The 18,231-nt window shown below is 43.5% G+C and overlaps 2 protein-coding genes across 2 annotated transcripts; one reads left to right on the top strand and one right to left on the bottom strand.

Annotated features, from left to right (window-relative positions):
• Positions 1-5,439: 5,439 nt before the first annotated feature.
• On the top strand, positions 5,440-6,503 carry LOC123397275 (anaphase-promoting complex subunit 10-like). The gene is made up of 4 exons (XM_045091887.1): positions 5,440-5,654; positions 5,759-5,819; positions 5,899-6,015; positions 6,489-6,503. Exons 1-4 carry the CDS (start codon positions 5,440-5,442, stop codon positions 6,501-6,503), a joined length of 408 nt encoding a protein of 135 aa, XP_044947822.1.
• Positions 6,504-12,377: 5,874 nt separating this feature from the next.
• On the bottom strand, positions 12,378-15,593 carry LOC123452896 (proteasome subunit beta type-5-A-like). Its single transcript, XM_045129630.1, has 7 exons — positions 15,281-15,593; positions 15,059-15,188; positions 13,656-13,762; positions 13,448-13,582; positions 13,259-13,362; positions 13,063-13,163; positions 12,378-12,686 (listed from the first exon to the last, which is right to left on the bottom strand). The coding sequence occupies exons 1-7, from the start codon at positions 15,407-15,409 to the stop codon at positions 12,553-12,555; spliced, it is 840 nt and encodes a 279-aa protein (XP_044985565.1). The 5' UTR covers positions 15,410-15,593; the 3' UTR covers positions 12,378-12,552.
• Positions 15,594-18,231: the final 2,638 nt, after the last annotated feature.

The raw sequence follows: 18,231 nt of genomic DNA, 5'->3' as shown, positions 1-18,231 counted from the left end.
CAATCCTTCGAAATTAAACTTTGATCCCTGGCCTTGCCTGTTTGCTATGAAGTCTGCTTATACAATCCAGTCCTTGGTATGATTCGTCTGTTGTGTAACAGAATGAAGGAGCAGAAGAGCAATTTCTTGAGGCTGGTTGTTGTTATCTGAACAGTGGAAACAACATTCAGTAATAGCTGGAGGGTTCTGATCCAAGTTTCTCTGGGCAACACGATCTTGAGGCTTACTGATTACTAGGAGTAATGTCTCTCAGTTCAACGCGAAGAGTTCTTGACACGAAATCTAGCCCTAGTTTCACATCCTTTCGTAAGGCCCCACCATGCATCCTGAGTTGGCTACACTTCAAACTTGTCAGTTCAGCAACATAAGAAGATTCAGCAAGTAGTTCAACGACATACCTAACTAATGAGGCAGCACTGCAAAAGCTTCAGAGCTCCTGCCACCGTGAACATGTAACCACAGTAGACAAATACTGCAACAGAGCCACCCTTCTCTTCTTTTCTCCGCGGGAGGAGCAATTTTTCCACAACAAGCTGGTAGAGGACAAACTTAAAGATAAACATCATTTTCATGCATGGTGAGCTCCACGCTGGCTCCAGCCTCTCATCTCATGTTCAGGCAGTGCGTTCTTTGAATGAGAAAATAAGAGGCCATACATGGAACTGAAGGTACACAACACAGGAGGGTTCTGATGCAAGCGTCGACTTGGCAATGGTGGTGGTATTCTCACGACAGATGCCGGGGATGGCTTATCGAGTGGTTAAGGGACAATGGTGTCCGGAGACGGGTGTGAGCGCAGGGTGCTGATGACACGGATGTACACAGGTTCGCGCGGCCCCTGCCAATCCTTTGAATTTAAATCTTGGTCCCTGGCCTGGCGTGCATGTCGAGTTTGTTTTTGTAATCCGGTCCTCGGTCTGGTTCAGAGGCTGCAAATTGATATGGAGCAAACTGCAATTTCCCAGTTCGTTCGTTCAGGCAGTGTGTTCTTCCCCAAGTGCACCACAACACAGGAGGTACTAGGGAACATGGGATATATTTCAGTTCCCTGAGCAGAGTTAAATCGATGTACAAACTGAGCTGATTACCCACCCCGGCTGCCACAGGAGTAAATCGACAGTTTTGGTGTTACTTTTGCACGCTTCTATTCTAGTTCTATTCATTAAGACAAACTGGCAAAGCACGTGCAGAAGCATGTACGCTAAAATTTGTTCAATGCAGCCTAGAAGCTTAAAACTTGTCACTCATGGAGTAGCTTCGACCCAGTGTTGTGGGCTACTGCACCAAAGCGTTCTGCATTAGTATACAAAGCAAGTTAATGATTTACCTATTTGTGAACAAGAAATGCGAAGCGAACAAAAATTATAATGAAAAATACTCCTTCTGTTTCTAAATATTTGTCTTTTTATTGATTTAACTATGGACTACATACGAAGCAAATTGAATGAACTTACACTCTAGATTATGTCTATATACATCTGTATGTAGTAAAATCTCTAAAAAAACAAATATTTAGAAACGGATGGAGTAATAGTTATGACAGCCTATAATGCCTCTGTTGCTCTAGCACGTACAGTTTATGATTGCAACAAACTGTTCATGAGGAATTTAAAACAGTTAGTAGCCCATAAAAATAGAGTAAAAAGTCGTGCATAAACTGCGCTCTATGTGGTTTGGAGAAGTCTAGTAGCCTTTCTATATATGAACCATGATATAATTCGGTACCATACACTCCTTCACAATAGGTATTTTTCTTCCTTCCACAAGAGTCTGTTCCGATAGCGCAATCTAAAAGATAACCATGTGGAAAATGCCCAAAGTAAATAATTTGGCCGCACCATAGAAAGAAATGATTCGAAAGAGAGGGTTGTGGTGAACTCGATGTTAACTTGCTCCCATTAATCGAACTTTGCTATCGTGGTGTTTATTGTCCATTATTCATGCTTGCTTTGATACTGCTATGTCAAAGTGATGCTTATGTATCTTAATAGAGCTCAGTTTGTAAGATAAGGTAGATTTTTTTGGTACTTTTGTTGAGTTAACTATTGTTTGGCTCCCGTGGCAACGCATGGGAAATTACCTATTGGAGATAAAAAAAACCAATATATTTTTCATCCCTTAACTATTTTTTGGTGTGGAATTCACACTCAACTTCGAGAGATCATACTAAAATGTCAGAGGTTGACGATATTAAAATAATATGTGTTAAGAAAGCACATTCGCAATTGTGACACATAGGGTGGTTACAACTTTACTTCGGAATAGTGCTCGTGACTTTCATAATCGACCCTTATATGCAATGATTATTTAGTGTTATTTGATTTTGAACTCCTTACAACGTGACAGTAAACGGTACTCCATCCCCAATGCTTCTACATCATTTTATCCAATGCAGGTTTAGAAATTCCATGTCACCTCACAACCCGTCGCCCTCGTTGTTTTCGTCCAACAACTAATATGCCTTCACTGGGTGCAACCTTCTTGCAGAGCCGTAGCTCAGCTGCCAAGATCTTGTCGTTGCCACGGTAGAAAAAGGGTTTACATGGATCTGTGTTTGGCTACCTGCATTTTATGATACATCAACTTTAAGCCTACCATGTTATGAATTATAATAATATGTGTTGCTAAGGGTAGCCTCCTTGCCGGATAATTGTGTCCCGTACTTTTCACTTTGACGGTGTGATGCAAATGGTTCTTGAGACCCAATGAAGTGCGCAACCAGCATTATAATCTTTCCTATCTATAAAGGTTAGATTTGATGATAAGTTCATATGTGGGATCATACAAATAAAAAAATACATTTATATCCACATGTGACACTAGCAGCTTTTAAAAAGATAGAATAAACAAATGTTACTTTATGAGACCTATCCCAAATAAACAAATACACTACTATCCTAATATGAGAATAACACTCTTATAAAAACAAAGATTATATGACTCCAGTTCAATATCATAGCCTTTATATTAATTTCTCTACCCAACCAATTCTTCCAGTCCTATAGCATAGCAGAGGAGAGTGAATTCATTTTTTTTGGCAGAGGAGAGAGCGAACACATTGCAATTTCAACGTGGTCATAGACGTTGTCCTCCTACCAAATTCATGATCTTGTGCATTCAAATTACTCACGACATTCACCTACGTTTTAGAATTTAAAATATTATATCACAGTAAATCTCGCGAAGGACCTACAATGGTGGCTTAAAAATCATCAATGCCTACAATATATATGACCTTTTATTATATTTACGCTTTTTTTAATTATAAACCATGCAATAGTCGTACGACATCATCATCTTTCGATGATCTCTTATGGTTCCGTAGCAACACACATGCATTATGCTAGTGAAATAACTAACATGCACTTCATTTTGGGTGGGGCTGCAGTAATATGTAACTGCAATGGATACTTTGAGCTTACCAAGTCACTTTGCATCAATTGTTTTGCATGCTACATACAATTTCCAAGTCGTACATACATGATCCATGTGCAGTCATCCACAATAATTAACAAGGTGAACCTGTGTAAGGTCGTATACCTACCTACCTTAGCGGTAACCCATGAATGATTGATGACTAACATAAGTAATGAAGTACATCTCATCATCACGATCTCGATGCGTGAGTTGTCATCTAGCCAGTGGCATCCACAATAAATAGTAGTATGTTATCTTCATGCTATGGAGCAAGCCAACACGTCCAAATTCATCTAACTACGTGAGAAGTGTAGCTGAAAGAAAGAAATTTGAAGACACAAGTTTTACTTGCAAGCTACATGTCGTGGGAAGAGGAGGCATCTGGAATCAATAGCTTCCTGGCTGGCTTGCCTATCGGTAGGACTTGTTGGATACTAGTGAGCAGGGCCGGCGCTGGGGAGGGGCCGATGGGGCGGCCGCCCTGGCCCCCCGAACTAAAGGGGGCCCTTCCCAGGAAGGCAGTAGCCACTGTCGAGGCTATAGGAAAACTTCACACAGCGATAGGTTTTGTTAATTTTCTTCTAATCGCTATCGATCCTATTAAATAAAACTGTCATTGGGCCTGACCCAAGTAATAGACGCTATGCAAAGCGTACATCCATCAGAATATACGAGATTTGCTAAAAAAGAATCAAGAAAAATATGAGAGCACATCACGCCCCTCGCGAGCACCGCCGCCTATCGCCTCACGCGCCCCCAGATCGCCGCCACCTGTCGCCTCACGCGCCCAGATCGCCGCCGCCTATCGCCTCACGGGCGCCCAGATCGCTGCCGCCTATCGCCTCGCGCACAAATCGCTGCATATGAGCTTGCTCAAGGAGTCGAGGAGGAAGCCCTATAGACTGCAAGGGGCATGCCCACACTGCATGTTCTGTACGTATCAGTGACCGTTTATTTCTGCTATTTGACAATGTTGGTCTTGTGTATATAGATCTAAAACAAATAAAACCACGGAATAATGTTCTAGATGGTGGTCTTGGCGAATCGTAGAATGCTGACATCATTGGGGTAATTTACTCTTAGTTTGCGAATTTGCTCAAGTAGATAAGAATTACTTTGCAGTATCTCGGTAGCATTGATATAAATTTATAAGTATGAAATAATATTGTCCATATCATTCATATGGATTTGCTCAAATATCTTAATTTCTATGGTACTTTTGTTTAGAATAATAACCTTTGCAATAGTCCTTCCAAGAACTACTCTGCATTTTAGATACAAATTTCTTTTAGGATAATTCATGGATAAATTTCTTTTAGTCAGATGTCTCAAGGATGTGTTATGGTAGATTCATTCGTAGTTATAGTACAGTCTGACATTAAACATAGCTTTGCATTTCAAGGATGTCTTGTGATAGATTTCTTCGTAGGCCACAAACATTTTCTTCGAAAATACACCATGGATTGGTGTAGTATTGTCATAGAAAAAAAGGAAAAAGAGGCATATAACCCTAGCTAGAAATGCTCTAGCCGGCCAGCAGATATACATGCAAAACCGTTGTGATGCAAATCATTATTACATTTTAAATATAAAAATATACTCTACTATTTATTATACTACTGCTATAGCATCTTCCCTAATAATAAAGCGCGGAGCGCTTCTGTCGTCCGTCGCTGACGGTTTTACAAAAAAAAAACCATTCTATTTCAGAAAAATTAACCCGCGGTCCTTTGTTTAGTTAAAAAATGTTTCTTTTTTTTATAGAAACAACCCTCCCCGTGGTCAAGGTCTTCTTATCCACATTCCTCCTCGACCAGCGCCCCCATCCCTCCACCCCGACGTCGCGCACCGCTGCCGCTGTTGCCGCTGCCGCCGCGCCGGTCGGCCGAGGTGGCAGACTGCGCTCAGCGTCGCCGCCAAGAATGCATCCCTCATAGCCGTGCTCCTTTACATGGGCGACCAGGCCTGGCGTTGGGCGCACCCAGCACCTCTCGCGCCGCTCGACAACCCAGCACCGAATCGATGGAGTCTGACGGCGGGGAGGAGGCGGCGGCGACGCCGACGCCGGGGAAGGTCGCAGCGACGCCGGCGGCGGGGAGGCTGAAGGGCTGCCCGGAGCTGACGGTGGAGGGCGACATGCGGGAGATGGCCAAGACGGCCGCCTGGAGCGTCAGCTCCTGCAAGCCCGGCAACGGCGTCGCCTCCCTCCGCGACGACAGCCTCGACACCTACTGGCAGTAAGCGCCCCCGACCCATCCTCTCCCCCTCGAAATCTCTTCCTTGTCTTGCGGAATCACAGGCTGAGCCGAGCCGCCGCCGGTGGTTTTTTCTTTTTTGTCAGGTCGGACGACGCGCAGCCGCACCTGGTCAGCATCCAGTTCCAGAAGAAGGTGCAACTGCAGGTGAGCACTATGAGTCGCCGAGCTGGTGCTGCTGCTTCCGCTCAGTTTTGTTTGGATTTATATTTCTTAATTGAGCAAGGAAGCATGGAAGGAGGTGTTCAGAGACACGGATCTTTCTTCAGACAGCGAGGACGACGACGAGTTGAAGCATCTCAAGAGGACGTTAGGAGCTGAGTCTGAAACCCATCTATTTCAGGTTTCTGATGCTTGTGGCGTGTCACAGCATCAGACCTACCTCCTCTTTTCTTACTTAACTTGTAACCCTGCTACAACAATTCTGGAACATCACATGGTATGGCAAAAGTGGTGTTAGATGATTAATATCATATTTGGATATCATGCAAATATGAGTGTAAATAATGCTCGAACATTACATGGTTATGACACAAATCGTGTTATACTTGTAAACCAATATAAGACGTTTTAAAACACTACTTTATTAGTAATCTAAAATGTCTTATACTCCCTCCGTTCCAAAATATAAGACATTTTAGAGATTTCACTAGGAGACTACATACAGAGCAAAATGAGTGAATGTATGCTCTAGAATATGTCTACATAAATCCGTATGTAGTTTATAGTATAATCTCTACAAGGTCTTATATTTAGGAACGGAGGGAGTATTAGTTTACAGGGAGTACTTGTGTGAAACTCGCTAAATTCCACCAGGTAGAACATCTCTAGAGTTTTGAAACCAAGATTTTCATGACAGAAGCCCCGGTGTCCAGGTGAGAATCATTATATATTCAAATGTCACAAAATTAGAAGAATTCTTTGTATAACAAGACGTCCATCAGACCGCCTGGTTTTCGGACGAGTACGCATGGGAATCCATCATCAGGTCACGTCATACTCCGAAAAACAATAAGATTATAAACTATAACCGATGTTTATCGGAACCGGATATAAGAAACTGACACACGGAGCAAGTTTTACGATATTTTTAACCCGTTGCAACGCACGAACATTTGTACTAATTTGTATTAAAGGGCCCTGAGTTTTAGTTTCGCCCCGGGCCTTCAAAATTCGAGGACCGGCCCTGCTAGTGAGCCAGAGTCATAGCTAAGTGTGCTAACTCTCAAGAGATTGGAGCATGCACTGGCCATTGTTCATTGACTACATCGCAACTTCACTTGTAGCGCCAAATACAATGGGAACATTGGCAAAGCCAACACACAATCATCCTGCACGGCTGTTAGGACTCCATGGCAACCTAGTGAAAACACTGGTTGCCGTTGCACCTTAAATATTTGCATATAAGTGAGCCAGAAGGAACACGATTACTTGCTAAACTCTTTGTCATCTTGAGCAAGGGCTTCCTTTCATAGGAACCTCAACATTGTAGCTCACAGCATCGTGCAGACTGCAAAGCAACTTGGTGTAAACAAGGTAGGGACGTTTCTGTAGGAGATCAGGTTTAGGCTGTGCAACACTCAATATTAATTGGATGCATTAGGCACGTATATATAGGTATAAGATGGGTCTCTACCTCAACTATACAAGGGACTAGGAGGAGGGCCCGATAACACAATATACACGCACAAATATATATTCTATAGCTTCAATTTCTGAAATGTTAGTGTAAATTTTGTCATATTGTACTTGTGCTTATGGTGGAACAGTAATTTCAAGGTTATTCCAAAACTGTTGACTAAGTCATGATAAAAAATGCAACTGCTAGAGGGCTCTAGTGTTGTAACTACCTTGAGCATCCAGGTTGAAGCGTTCAAGCCGCAACATAGTGGAGACGGCGAAGCTTCATAAGAATGCTTGATAGTGACATCGAGGGGTTGGAGTGCAAACCAAGAGGTAGAAGGTGAGGGAGATCAACGGGGATACTTATATTATCTATGCCCGCCAGTGGCGTAGCTAGGGAGTGGACATGGTGGTTCATGGACCATCCTGAAATTTCACCATAGGCAATATATAGGGTAAAAAAAGATATATATTTTTTACAAAGCATAAAATTACATGAAATTTTGTTTATTGGACCACCTTGGCTCACCGAGCTAGCTAGGCCACTGATGCCCGCCATCGTCCGACAGTTTTTCACCCCTTTTGAAGTCCCATCAGCATACTTGGTTCGAGTCTTGGTTGTGACGGCTAGTCCTCACAAGAGATTAGTATTATCATTTCAAACGATTGTAAGGCCCATGTTGATTAAATGAAACGTTTTTCCCTGCAAAAAATAAAATAAAATTAGGTTGTTTATGAAACAAGGTATAGATAAATATATGATAGATAATACTGTATATATATTTGCCTTTTATATTTTGATTGATGTATGACAATAAGTAACATCAGAAGATCTCATGGCATGGTAGTGACACCGTGTTCAGTATCAAGATATACTAGAGGAAGTTTGTTGCACTTTACATGTTGAAACTGTAATGGATTGGACTATAAAACTGAAACATTTGTAGATACGCCTTATCTGTCTCCTTGTTCCATGAGAGAGCACAAAGCTGGTACGGGCCCATACGCCTATCTCTCTCCTTCCTCCTTCAGGCCCATACATATCAAACGCGAGAGCCCGGTTGGAACGAACCTAAGAGGCTCAGACCGCGCGCCTCCGGTGACTGACTCCCGTCCCGTGACGCCTGCTGCTGCTGCGTGCTTCGAGTTTTTAGTCCCACCTCGCCCAGCCGAGGGGAATCGAGCGGGAGCGCTGGGTATAAGAGGACGGCGAGGTGGTACGTTCCACTCAGAGGGGGTACGCGTTCGCGCGGCCCCTGCCAATCCTTCGAAATTAAACATTGATCCAACTGTGAAGTCTGCTTATGCAAATCAGTCCCTGGTATGGTTCGTCTGTTGAACAGAAAGTAGTAGACAGCAATTTCTTCAGGCTGGGTGTTGTTATCTGAACAGAGAAAACAACATTCAGTAGTATAGTAGCTGGAGGGTTCTGATCCAAGTGTCTGGGCAACACGATCTTGAGTACTAGGAGTAAGTACAGTTCAGCAAAATAAGAAGATTCAGGAGGTGGTTCAACGACATACCTAACTAATGATCAGGCAGTGCGTTCTTTGAATGAGAAAATAAGAGGCCATACATGGAACTGAAGGTACACAGCACAGGAGGGTTCTGATGCAAGTGTGGTTCAGCAAGCCTGCAACATGTCCAAGATGGACTATCTGCACTGCACTATGCATCCAAGGTGAATCATGATCCAGGGAACTAGTTTGGATGGCAGATCATTGCATTGTTTTCCATAAGAATCATCACCAGGCATTTTACTTCCCATACTTCCACGAGCCGACTTGGCAATGGCGGTGGTATTCTCACGACAGATGCCGGGGATGGCTTATCGAATGGTTAGGGGACAACGGTGTCCGGAGACGGGTGTGAGCGCAGGGTGCTGATGACACGGATGTACACAGGTTCAAGACCCTTCAATAAAGGTAAGACCGCTAGTTCGACTATGTGGGATCACTGTTTGAGAGGAGGAAGAAGGGAGCTCTAGCTCAGCTTCTCCACCTTATATACGTGTGTGTATGAAAATGGCTGACCCCCATCTAGGGAGGTTTTATAGTGTAACCTCCCAGGTTACAATATACCGGGAAAATGGGGACGAGCCGCGGCTGCCAGCGTCTATGGCCAGCTGCGGGGTCTTATCGGCCGTTGGGCCGCCGGCTGTCGGGTCCCGTCAGCAACAGGGCCCATGGTTGCTAGTACGTGTTCAAATCTCTAAGGCTTAGTTTGGTTAATCCCATCCCTGCGGGGATTGGAGGGGATTTGCAGGGATTTTGGCTTGTATCCTTTTCAAATCCACCTCAACCGAACAAGCCCTAAAAGGGTTTATATCTAAAAACGGAGGGAGTACCTATTTTGCTTCTTTATTAAGATTCTTTTTAAATTTTCTATTTTGTGTAGAAGCATTCCAGTTCAAGAAAAGATGGAAGAAGAAATTAAATTAACCAAGGATAGAAGCATTCCAGTTCGACTATGTGGGATCACAGAATACAGGGATTGCTCCTTTGGTTGTTCGAGAGGAGGAAGAAGGGAGCTCTAGCTCAGCTTCTCCACCTCATAGACGTGTGTGTATGAAAATGGCCGACCCCCATCTAGGAAGGTTTTGTAGTGTAACCTCCCAGGTTACAATATACAGGGAAAATGGAGACGAGCCCCGGCTGCCAGCGTCTGCTTATGCAAATCAGTCCCTGGTATGGTTCGTCTGTTGAACAGAAAGTAGTAGACAGCAATTTCTTCAGGCTGGGTGTTGTTATCTGAACAGAGAAAACAACATTCAGTAGTATAGTAGCTGGAGGGTTCTGATCCAAGTGTCTGGGCAACACGATCTTGAGTACTAGGAGTAAGTACAGTTCAGCAAAATAAGAAGATTCAGGAGGTGGTTCAACGACATACCTAACTAATGATCAGGCAGTGCGTTCTTTGAATGAGAAAATAAGAGGCCATACATGGAACTGAAGGTACACAGCACAGGAGGGTTCTGATGCAAGTGTGGTTCAGCAAGCCTGCAACATGTCCAAGATGGACTATCTGCACTGCACTATGCATCCAAGGTGAATCATGATCCAGGGAACTAGTTTGGATGGCAGATCATTGCATTGTTTTCCATAAGAATCATCACCAGGCATTTTACTTCCCATACTTCCACGAGCCGACTTGGCAATGGCGGTGGTATTCTCACGACAGATGCCGGGGATGGCTTATCGAATGGTTAGGGGACAACGGTGTCCGGAGACGGGTGTGAGCGCAGGGTGCTGATGACACGGATGTACACAGGTTCAAGACCCTTCAATAAAGGTAAGACCGCTAGTTCGACTATGTGGGATCACTGTTTGAGAGGAGGAAGAAGGGAGCTCTAGCTCAGCTTCTCCACCTTATATACGTGTGTGTATGAAAATGGCTGACCCCCATCTAGGGAGGTTTTATAGTGTAACCTCCCAGGTTACAATATACCGGGAAAATGGGGACGAGCCGCGGCTGCCAGCGTCTATGGCCAGCTGCGGGGTCTTATCGGCCGTTGGGCCGCCGGCTGTCGGGTCCCGTCAGCAACAGGGCCCATGGTTGCTAGTACGTGTTCAAATCTCTAAGGCTTAGTTTGGTTAATCCCATCCCTGCGGGGATTGGAGGGGATTTGCAGGGATTTTGGCTTGTATCCTTTTCAAATCCACCTCAACCGAACAAGCCCTAAAAGGGTTTATATCTAAAAACGGAGGGAGTACCTATTTTGCTTCTTTATTAAGATTCTTTTTAAATTTTCTATTTTGTGTAGAAGCATTCCAGTTCAAGAAAAGATGGAAGAAGAAATTAAATTAACCAAGGATAGAAGCATTCCAGTTCGACTATGTGGGATCACAGAATACAGGGATTGCTCCTTTGGTTGTTCGAGAGGAGGAAGAAGGGAGCTCTAGCTCAGCTTCTCCACCTCATAGACGTGTGTGTATGAAAATGGCCGACCCCCATCTAGGAAGGTTTTGTAGTGTAACCTCCCAGGTTACAATATACAGGGAAAATGGAGACGAGCCCCGGCTGCCAGCGTCTATGGCCAGCTGTGGGGTCTTATCGGCCGTTGGGTGGCCGGCTGTCGGGTCCCGTCAGCAGCAGGGCCCATGGTTGCTAGTACGTGTTCAAATCTCTAAGGCTTAGTTCGGTTAATCCCATCCCTGCTGGGATTGAAGGGGATTTGCACGGATTTTGGCTTGTAGGGGATTTAATCCTCCTCAATCCTCTTTAAATCCACCTCAACCGAACAAGCCCTAAAAGGGTTTATATCTAAAAACGGAGGGAGTACCTATTTTGCTTCTTTATTAAGATTCTTTTTAAATTTTATATTTTGTGTAGAAGCATTCCAGTTCAAGAAAGAGATGGAAGAAGAAATTAAATTAACCAAGGATAGAGGAACTGCAATTTAACTTAAAAATAATTAACGCAGGAATGGTGCCCAATGACAGCCCGACAATTGTGGGCAGCATAAAGGAAGGGTCGCCATCGCCAAGGAAGTACGCCGACAATTATGGACCCCGAAGAGGAAGAAGCTCTATATTTAGTGCATTGAATTGCTATTTTAAATTCTGACAGATGTTAAATTTTGTCAAAAGATATTGATTCAAAAGAATTATTATTTTGCCTGATGTAAACCCGGATTAGTTTGTCATGTCATTTGAACCGAGCAACCTTTCATGATTTCAGAGTGATATACTCTGTCAATTCCATGTACTAAGCAGGCGTATGTGGTCAGCTTAATTTGTTTATCTATTAATTTGTTATATGCTGCTAAATTCCACCGAAGTGCATATGCCACGATGCACAACATATATATAAATCCCTGACCATGTGACTTAGAGGAGATCCAGGAAGAGATGAACTCAAAATCATCTGTGAATTAATCTGAAAAACACCCATGGGCATCTACATATTTTCCAGCGTATAACATAATTTAAGTCTGAATCTAGAGGACATCACTCAACGAATTAGTGTGTACAATGTACACAGCTCCATGCTTGAAGCATGACCAGCTGCTAGGCCCAGACTATTCAGCAGCAACACAATATTTAGTATAACGGAGATAGCGTGGAGCCGTGGACAAACGAATTCAAATGAAACTTCAATGGAAACATCTATAACATTCATCAGTCTACAACCACACCGCCATAACCGATGCGTAAGTCGGAGGAGAACACTCTAATGTCGAGGAGGAGACAAACAGGCCCCAAGTCCATAAAACAAGGTGCTTCAGCACAGTTCACAGGATTTCGTACGACATTAATCAGGTTGACGCAGAAGGGGCCTCGGCCATCTCTTGCTCGACGGGAGCCGCCTGGACTGGGTAGTAGTGGTAATGCAGCTCTCCGACATCATCTCCGGACAACTTCTTCCAGCCGTCAGGGCCGACGTAGTAGACTGAAATCGAAGCAAAAGAGGTAATTGTCAGGCACAATATGTAAACTCAGACAGGAGCAGATGTTCAAGAAGAAACTCATTTTTACAAGTTCTACGAAGCACACAAGTCCCGCTGTATTAAGAATGGATCAGGGCTTCAGCATTACTTGTTCAATGCTTTATTATTAGATCATGGACGCAACATAAACATATCGACCAAGGCAGGTTGGTTTAAAACTGTGATGATAACAGTATGTCCAGATTACATTGTTAAAGGTTGTTTGCTGTTATTAATGTTTGCTTCATAATGGCATAAGTAGACAGTTATGCAAAACAGGGTAATGTACAAAATTCTAAAACAAATATCAGGAGAAATACCAAGATAAAGAATGCATACCACTAACACAGCCACCACTAGCTCCATCACGGAATGTTGCATGATAAATAGCCCGCCGTGCTAACTCAGCAGCTTCCTCAACTGACATGTTGAATTTGTAACTGAAATGTAAAGCACAAACATAAGGGCATGCGACTTCAAGATAGTATGAGCAGCGAGCACAGTAACATACTAGAGGTATTACAAAAAAACCTACCCCTCATCCAAGATGCCATAAGCATATAGAGAGCCAGAACCAACAGAGAATCGGCTTCCCTTGAGCCTTGCACCCTCGCTATCAACATAGTACAAGCCCGGACCCTAGATCAAGAGCAGAGTCGTTAAGAAATAAGCATAGACCTACATACATCTTAACGAGACTAAAATGTGTCAAAGTGCAACTCACAGTTTCATCAAATCCAGCAATCATTGTACCGATTGAAAGTCCCATCCCGCGGTATGAATAAAGGATATTAGCCAACGTCTTTGAAGAACCAGCAATGGAGATCCTCCGTTTGTTCGCGAGCTCATGGAGCCGGCACTGAAAGAAAAAGTTATTGTTAGCCCTACTATGCAATGATGAGATGCAAGTAGACAAGCAGGTGGTATTTTACCTTGACCCCCAAGTTTCTATGCCAAAATTGGCAATCAGCAGCACCTCCAGCCATGGTTCCCAGCATGTAGGGATTAATCTCAATGATTTTCCTCACAGTTTGTGAAGCTGCAAGAAAAGAAATATGTGGTAATGTAAAGAACAGAGATAAATATCTGATGAATGTTTAAGCGACAATCCTTGTATCAAACAAAAGCCTGCTACAAAGACAAATAGTTCTTCCAGAAAGTCTTCTTAATGATAACAAACATGCAAGGGCAATTTTACAGAAGGATCAAAGCTTGCAGAAAACCAGACATTATACAATAACCACAGCTTTGTATTTTCTTTCTCCAAACCACAAAGGACACAAATCAGTATATGCACAAATGTTGGAGCTTCAAATAAGCAGACTTGAGTTCACTGGTAAGTATTAGCGAAACTAATATTATTATTATTTTGCATGATCTTAGTGTATCTCTACATCACATAGATTCACCAACTCTATCATTACCAATTCTACTACAGAGTACATCTCCTCTTAGTTCCAGCAGATAACTAGCATCTAACCTCAATAAGTATCTTTGTATTCATCACATAATAATCCAAATGAATGGCCAAGCAGTGAACACAACTGTTGTGTGGTTATGGCACTGCACTTTGCGGCTCATCTGTTGTGAGATTGTGCCCGCCTTTCTTTGCTGTACACTAAGGGCCTGTTTGGGACTGCTCTGCTCCTTAAAATTTAGCTCTGCTTCAGAAAAGTCAAGCCAAACAGGGTAGCTCCACGATATGCCGCTCCGCAAAAAAACTAGAACCTGGGGTATAACTTCAAAGGTTTTATGAAGCTCCTCAGAGGGTGCTCCAAAAAACTCTAAAAGCTGAAGTTGGGGGAAAATTACCCACCACTGCCACCAGTAAGTGGATACCCCTTCATTTCTTTTCCCTCAACCAATCAAATAGATTCTTTCCACCATTTTTTTAATTTTTGAAGCTGGAGTTAGATGGAAGCCAAACATTCTCTTAATAGTGCTATAGCTTTTGTATGAAACTGCTTCAAAGTGAATTTGATGAAGTGAAGCTGATTTTGGTGAATTGAAGTAGTCCCAAACAGGCCCTAAACCAACGCGGAAGTTCTTCACACCTTACTCAGGTTGCTTTGAGATTTTATACAAATATGAACCACTGACCTAAATTACTACAGATACGAAAACCTACATACAAGAGTAAACAAACACACGGCAACATGCAAGCAGACCAGCAACGTATCCTCCCAGACATAATCGACGGGCAAAGGAACCAGAATCCGCGCGGAGATCTAAACTCCCCGACCCTAAATCACGCATCGACGCTGCAAATCGACCCTCCGCGCCACCAAACCCTAGCACCGGGACGCGAGCCCAAGGGAAGGAAGAAGGAACTCACAGATGTAGCCGCCCATGCTGGCCCGGGAGTCGGCGGCGACGATGACGCCTTTGTCGAAGATGAAGGAGAGCGTGGTCGTCCCCTTCTTGTTGTTGACCATCTCCTTGGTTGCCTTCTGGAACCCATCGAACTGCCACCGGAAAACAAAAAACAGACCCCGACGGGATCAGAGGCCGGCGGATCGGGGGAGGGAAAAGGGGATCGAGGGAGTGGCTCACGCACGTCGTTGCAGGTGGGGAACTCGAGGGCGAGCTGGTCGGCGGTGTCGGCGGAGAAGAGGCCGCCGAAGTCGTCGCTGCCAGCAGCGGCGGCGCCGAAGTGGTTCTCGAGGGCGGAGAGGTTGGGAATCATCGCGTCGTCGGCGTGGGGTGCGGCGAGACGGAGACGAAGAAGAGAGGAGGGTTTGTGGAGAGCGAGAGGGCCCCCCCTGCTTGTAGATCAGTTTTTTCTTTTTCTGGCAAGCCAAAGCTACAGAGCATCTCTACCATTTTTCTAGACTAAACATTCTTAACTTTATTAGCTATCCAAGTGTCTCGAAATACTAAAATAAGTTTGGTGGATTTATAAGCCACATATGGCGTCCAAAATCCAAACCAAAAACATGTTTAGCAAAGCTATGTGCCTCGAGGTATGATTCTCTTTCTTCGAAGATGAAGTTGTAATAAGAGAAATTACGGGATGTTTTTAGAATTTCGTTGATGACGGTCACATTAACGCCTCCTGTATTGCTCTTCATGTCATGGACAACTCGGCAATCTGACGCTATAACCACACTTGGTAACGCAAGATCAGTGACTAACGTCATAAATTATCATAGGTTAATTATGATGATATTTATCTTCATCCATCCACGTGGTGGATATATCTAGATCATAATGAATTCTTTTGTACAATGGCGCATACATTGTTACATACTGTGTATGTGTACGTAGGTCTTGCTACAGATTATACATAGAAAATCATTGTGAAATGCTATATAGCATCAGAAAATGAAAAATGCATCTGACATGTTGCAAGGTATATAGTTTTTTTATAAAATGTTCTATAAAACGGATATATATCGAGTGTCTCAATACAAACTCAAAAAAAAATCATCATTATTCATGAACAAAGTCTGAATAAACAAACGAACTAAAAACTATCTGAACAAATCTAGCTGCTTTGCATATGAACTTGTAACATCTACAATGGATGATAATATAAACCTGAAATCATAACGTGTAGAAATCTAAATAGCAAAGAAGTAGAAGTATTACGAAAGAGAAAACCCACTCTCTGGTACTAAAGATGGTAGATAGACATAGCCAACCATTAGCATCAGGTCATTATTCTGGAGCTCTGCTAGCCCACAAAAAAAACATAATGATCAAAAGTACTGTACAACTGAACATTGAACCAACTAAAAATAGTTTTTTTCATCCTATATAATATGTTCCCATGACCAAAACACACATCATAGAAAGTATACGTCTTGGGAAAATAAGAGCAACATGCGAAGGAAGCTAACCCCGTGATGCAAAATCCTATATATAACTGAACCATGAACAAATTGAACCTAGAAACAAGTGATAAAATGCTCTAGATTTTCTAATCCTGTATGATATGTTCTCGTCACCCATACACATAGCATAAAAGTGTTGGGGAACGTCGCATGGGAAACAAAAAATTTCCTACGCGCACGAAGACCTATCATGGTGATGTCCATCTATGAGAGGGGATGAGTGAGCTACGTACCCTTGTAGATCGTACAGCAGAAGCGTTAGTGAACGCGGTTGATGTAGTGGAACGTCCTCACGTCCCTCGATCCGCCCCGCGAACAATCCCGCGATCAGTCCCACGATCTAGTACCGAACGGACGGCACCTCCGCGTTCAGCACACGTACAGCTCGACGATGATCTCGGCCTTCTTGATCCAGCAAGAGAGACGGAGATGTAGAAGAGTTCTCCGGCAGCATGACGGCGCTCCGGAGGTTGGTGATGACCTTGTCTCAGCAGGGCTCCGTCCGAGCTCCGCAGAAACGCGATTTAGAGAAAAAACCGTGGAGGTATGTGGTCGGGCTGCCGTGGAAAAGTCGTCTCAAATCAGCCCTAAAACCTCCGTATATATAGGTGGGAGGGAGGGGAGGAGGCAGCCTCAAAACCTAAAGGTTTGGCCGAAATTGGAGGTGGAGAGTCCTACTCCAATCCTACTTGGAGTAGGATTCCACCTTCCCACTTGGAAACTCTTTCCACCTTGTGTTTTTTCCTTCTCAAACCTTATGGGCCTTAGTGGGAACTTATTCCAGCCCACTAGGGGCTGGTTTATCTCTTCCCATAGCCCATGAGACCCCTTGGGGCGTGACTCCTCGGTCAATATCCAATAGCGGGACCTGGATGCCCATATTGGATCCTACATATTCTACGAAGATCTTATCGTTTGAACCTCAGTGCCAAGGATTCATATAATCCCGTATGTCATTCCCTTTGTCCTTCGGTATGTTACTTGCCCAAGATTCGATCGTCAGTATCCGTATACCTATTTCAATCTCGTTTACCGGCAAGTCTCTTTACTCGTTCCGTAATACAAGATCCCGCAACTTACACTAAGTCACATTGCTTGCAAGGCTTGTGTGTGATGTTGTATTACCGAGTGGGCCCCGAGATACCTCTACGTCACACGGAGTGACAAATCCCAGTCTCGATCCATACTAACTCAACTAACACCTTCGGAGATACCTGTAGAGCATCTTTATAGTCACCCAGTTACGTTGCGAAGTTTGATACACACAAAGCATTCCTCCGGTGTTAGTGAGTTATATGATCTCATGGTCATAGGAACAAATACTTGACACGCAGAAAACAGTAGCAACAAAATGACACGATCAACATGCTACGTCTTATTAGTTTGGGTCTAGTCCATCACATGATTCTCCGAATGATGTGATCCCGTTATCAAGTGACAACACTTGCCTATGGCCAGGAAACCTTGACCATCTTTGATCAACGAGCTAGTCAACTAGAGGCTTACTAGGGACAGCGTTTTGTCTATGTATCCACACAAGTATTGTGTTTCCAATCAATACAATTATAGCATGGATAATAAACAATTATCATGAACCAAGAAATATAATAATAACTAATTTATTATTGCCTCTAGGGCATATTTCCAACAGTCTCCCACTTGCACTAGAGTC

The sequence above is a fragment of the Hordeum vulgare genome, chromosome 5H (genome assembly GCF_904849725.1).
Source record: "Hordeum vulgare subsp. vulgare chromosome 5H, MorexV3_pseudomolecules_assembly, whole genome shotgun sequence".
NCBI classification, from domain to species: domain Eukaryota; kingdom Viridiplantae; phylum Streptophyta; class Magnoliopsida; order Poales; family Poaceae; genus Hordeum; species Hordeum vulgare.
This window is presented reverse-complemented; position numbering and strand designations above follow the sequence as displayed.